Raw genomic sequence first — 4,824 nt, forward strand, 5'->3', positions numbered from 1 at the left:
CTGTGACTCCGTGTTGCTTCAAGCGCATCATTCTGCGCACGGGATGCGCATAAGCGCTTTGAGCCGCTCTGTATTTGGAGCCTTTAGTATCATAATACTTTTGCGCAATGAAGGATTATTAAAGGGGTCATATGATGCGTTTTCAATTTTTCCTTTCTCTTTGGAGTGTTACAAGCTCTTGGTGCATAAAGAAGATCTGTAAAGTTGCAAAGACTGTGTAGGCCTACCAGATTTAGTCCTACACTTATTTACTTTTATTTGTTACCCACTAAATAATGTATTTTTTTCACTAAAAGTTTAGGATTTTATAAAATTATTGTGCACTCATGATTTTTCTAGACTAACTTTTGCTACTGAATTATCCATTAACCTAGTTTATAATAGTATTTTTGTCATAGATTATGATTATATATTTTTTTGTTTGTTATTTTTTCTTTATAATGAAGCTGTCCATATTTAGTAGATTGTGTGTAACATTCAAAAGAGTGATGATCGACCTACACATTGAGGTATAGAAATTCTACACTGATTAAAAAAAACTGCGCTGGTATCTGATTGATATCGGTATCGGCAGATACTCTGAATTTTTGGTATCGGATCGGGATCGGTTCTGAAAAAGTGGCATCGAGCCAGCCCTAGTTTTTACAACCGCAGATACTCAGAATGTTTGGTATCAGATCGGTATCGGTTCTGAAAAAGTGGTATCGAGCCAGCCCTAGTAATTAATGACAGAATTTTCATTTTTGGGTGAACAATCCCTTTAATTATTGGAATGGTTCAGTGACTCAGTCATAAAAAAGACTTGCCACCACCTACTGTCATAAAGATGAAGCCTAAAGAAAGTGCCACAAATAGGGATGTAACGATTAACCATGAGCCGGTCGAAAATCGATTCAAATATGTGACGATTCAAATCGGTTCAGATGCCAAACAAATCGTGATACAATTGGAGTAGGAGTTTATATGAATGCATCTCTGAGGGGAACTGACCGTCTTTAGAAAAGTTTACGTGGTATTTTCTTTTCATCTTGCCTCTGAACAGTGCATATTAAAGTAGTGTTCATAAGCGCAGCTCTGCTTTGTTCACAGCGGTAACCAAGGAAACACTGTATCATTGCTGTTCATAAGTGCCACCTGCTGTCAGAGAGTGAATCTGCGTCTCATTCAGCTCGTCTGCTCTTTCGTTCAGATATGTTTTATGTAGTATAGTTTCACAAAACTAAAGTCAGACCATTCTGTTTTTGCTTCAAATTTCGAAATGATACAGTCTAATTTAGATTAAAAACTACTCATGCTGCATGTATGCTGCATCTTTGTTTGGATCATGATTAAATCCAGTGGCTGGCTCTAATTTTAAATGGAAAGAGCGCAGACAAAGCCTTAGTTTGTTCATATTAAGAGATTTATTTTATTTGTGGAACTTGTTTGATTTGGGGGTTTGTTTTAACATTTCAGTTTAGCTTTGTTATATTTCAATTTCACAAAGGAACGTGCAGCAATAGTCTAATAAAACGACACCTTTTCATTTACTGTATAATGTATTCAATCTCATTATGTTAAAAAAAACGTGAGAAAATTGAATCGTGAAATCAAAATCGTGAATCGAATCGTGAGTTGCGTGAATCGTTACATCCCTAGTCCCTAAATTAATCTGAATGAACAGATTCAAATGATTCAATTCACTAGGATGAATCAAATGAAACCCAACCACTAGTCCAAATAAATCAATCAGCTTCTATTACATAGTGTTCATGAACTGGCTCAGATATATTTAGTCACTCACCTGGACTGTCCACCCTCTTGTAGTGGTAGGGATTGATGCACACATCTTTCTGCTTAGATCCAAAGGGGAACTCACAACACTCCAGGGCATTGAGCTCATGGTGTGACTGCAGGTCAGGCCAACGCCATACACGGCAGTAGATGACGTGAGGCAGCCCTTTCCGGTGTGACACCTGGAGCCTTCCGTCCAGTGAGCGGGGGATAGTGACACAGTTGCTTGGCTGACCGGGGCAGCTGAGTGCCCTCTCCAGCTCCTCCATAGCACCCTTCTTCTTCTTCAGCTTCTTGACCAGAGCATCCACCGCCTTCTCTGCCCACTTCTCTTCTTCATCGCCTTGCTTCCAGCCCAGCAGTCGCTTGACCGCCGGGCTGGTGAAGGAGAAGAGAGAGGTGACGTTCATAGTGGTGCCACGTGCGCCCCAGCCAACGCTGTCACAGTTACACCGCAGGAGTCAGCCACACAGAAACAAAGAATCTCTGCTCTACCTCCTCCAAGAGAATCAAAAACTCAACCACAGCGACACATCAACAGGGGTAATTGCTGAAAGTTGTGTTGTTCCAGATCTAGGTCAGATTGTCAAGTGCACCTGTAAAGAGATTAACAATTCAATCAGACATTTATACTTTGGGATCTGTTTAAGAGATTCCAGCACTGACACTAAAGGCTGGAATACACCACACGAATTGTGCCCAGATTTTTGGCCTGATTTGCAGTCTGCACAAGTCAACAGTTGTTGAAAGTCAGATCCAGACTGTAGATATACACAGAAAATTGTGTAGTGTATGATGTGTAGACTTAAATTATTTAGCTTCAGACTAGTGTTGTCACAGTCCCAAAATTTCAGTAGTCGGTACCCGACTACATAGTAAAATCCCTATGTGCTCTGTACCATAACTAGCCTATTCTAATTATTTAAATTTTATATTTTATTTACTATAAATTAAATATAAATATTACATTTATATTTTATTTACCTATTTGAAAAAATAAATATTAAATAAAATTAGTTAAAATGATTAATGCTCTTAATAATTAGTACATAATACATTAAAACAATTGTACTGCATGTAGCCTTCAGATATTATTCAATTATGTAAACATTGCATTAAAAGATCAAATGAAAGTAATAAAATAACAAAGAAACACATTACAGGTAACAGAACAAGTGGCAGGTCTATTGCACTTACACTGCAAGACTTGATGCACAGATCTATTTTGACACATCAGATTTTTTTGTCCTGTTCGTTTGGTTGGTTATCGTAGTGATACACTGCAATTTCAGATCCAGTCCTGTACTTTAATACAGTCCTCCTCCCAAAACTGAAAAATAAAACTTTTATTTTATAGTTTACAGAAACTAAGCAAACAGCGCTCCAATTATAATCAATTAAATTGATATCACTTCAGTTTAGCTGCAGCACAAGCTCACTGACTGAGAGAAAACTCCAGTTGTAATAAAAAAAATGTCCATACTGCACAATGAATCCCTTATTTAAATCTTGTTTATACTTTTGTTGGTTATAGCGAAACAATTTGCAAGTGAGTAGAGCTCACGCTGAACAAACTGTGACATAATGAGCAGATTCTGATTTACGAGCTTCAGATTGGCCTCTGCATTCACACTCTCAACAAACATGTCTCTGATTGGCTACAAAAAAGACGCTGCAAAACCACGTTGTAAATAGAAACCTTTGACGCTCTTCACAGATTGCTCAAATACAGGAGCATTTGAAAGCAGCTGCCTATCAGCAGGTACCGCATCGACCCCGTACTCGGTACTACCGGGACTGCAGAAAGGCCGGTATGGTTGCGGTTTTAAAATTTAAGTACTGACTGACTGAAGTACTGGTACTTTTGACAACACTACTTCAGACTATGGCTGTGTCCAAGAGCTGAAAAATTCTGCCTTCACAACAGCAGTAGAAAAGAAACAAGGCACATCCAAACCCTATGATTGTGTCATATCCTGTCTAATGAGATACCTTCATCCAATCAATTTTTGAAGGCACTACAGATATATCCTTAGCTGCCTATGATATTCCACTTTCCCTTGCGTTTGATAAATGAATTAAAAAATAAAATGGTGCCTGAAAGTTGAGGTTATTAGTCATTTTGTGTTTTTGAACGACTTTTGATTTAAAGGGGTGATGATATGAGAAACCAAATTTGCCTTTATCTTCCGGCATATAAGAAGTCTTTGTACCATTAAAACTTCCTGCAAGTTTCATAGCTTAAGATGTCCTCCCCATTATAAACGAAGCATTTATTTAATCAAGTTCCAAATACGGCTCGTTGTGGATCCTATGGGGCAAGTTGACGTCACCTAGCACCAGTCGTTTGCATATCTTCTTTTCTTTCTTTCTTTTATTTATTTATTTATTGAGCACTTTCATATAAAATATGACCGCCTCCAGTGCAAGACAACTACGCCTAATTTTGCATCATCGCATCGTTGTCACGCCCACAGGTGTTCAGTCGACGTGCAGCGAGTGGGTCTGAAGAAGTAGCTGTTTACAATAAGATTGCAATGCCACGCAGATGTGCCATTCCTGGCTGTGGAAAAACAACATGTTTGAATACGCTGCCGAAGTATCCAGACGTCAGGGGGAAAAAAATGGATTCAGTTTATTTTTTGCGAACGTCCCAGTCACGTCAGTGTTAATTTATGCGTATGTTCACTACATTTCACGGATGACTGTTTTGTGAACAAATCTCAGTATGATGCTGGCTTTTCATCAAAGATGAAGCCGTGCCGACTATTCTGGACACAACAACGACTCCGCAATCATAACAGTAGGCAGTTACACTGAACTCTTAAAGGGGAAAACCCCCCAAAACTGACTGTTGGAGTCAGAGGATGAGAAACAGGGTGGAAAAAGGTCCTAAATCACTAAATTTTTTAACTTTTTCGTCCAAAAAACTATAGTAATATTTAGTGCTGGGCGGTATACCAGTTCATACCGAATACCGGTGTTTATTTTTGTTATGATATGAATTTTTTAAATACCGCAATACCGGTGTATGTCGCTTAAACAACGTTC

General features: G+C 38.5%; 1 protein-coding gene across 4 annotated transcripts in view; it reads right to left on the minus strand.

The window, feature by feature from the left end:
* The window catches only part of LOC107654915 (mothers against decapentaplegic homolog 1-like), a 58,121-nt gene that overhangs the window by 45,859 nt on the left and 7,438 nt on the right, over positions 1 to 4,824 (minus strand). For all 4 annotated transcript variants that reach the window (XM_016442249.1, XM_016442257.1, XM_016442240.1 and 1 more), the window contains exon 2: positions 1,784 to 2,369. In XM_016442249.1, the coding sequence (XP_016297735.1) occupies positions 1,784 to 2,183 (400 nt within the window). In that variant the 5' untranslated portion in view covers positions 2,184 to 2,369. The remainder of the gene's footprint in view (positions 1 to 1,783; positions 2,370 to 4,824) is intronic.

Source organism: Sinocyclocheilus anshuiensis, unplaced genomic scaffold, assembly GCF_001515605.1.
Source record: "Sinocyclocheilus anshuiensis isolate Anshui unplaced genomic scaffold, SAMN03320099.WGS_v1.1 scaffold1231, whole genome shotgun sequence".
Lineage (NCBI taxonomy): Eukaryota > Metazoa > Chordata > Actinopteri > Cypriniformes > Cyprinidae > Sinocyclocheilus > Sinocyclocheilus anshuiensis.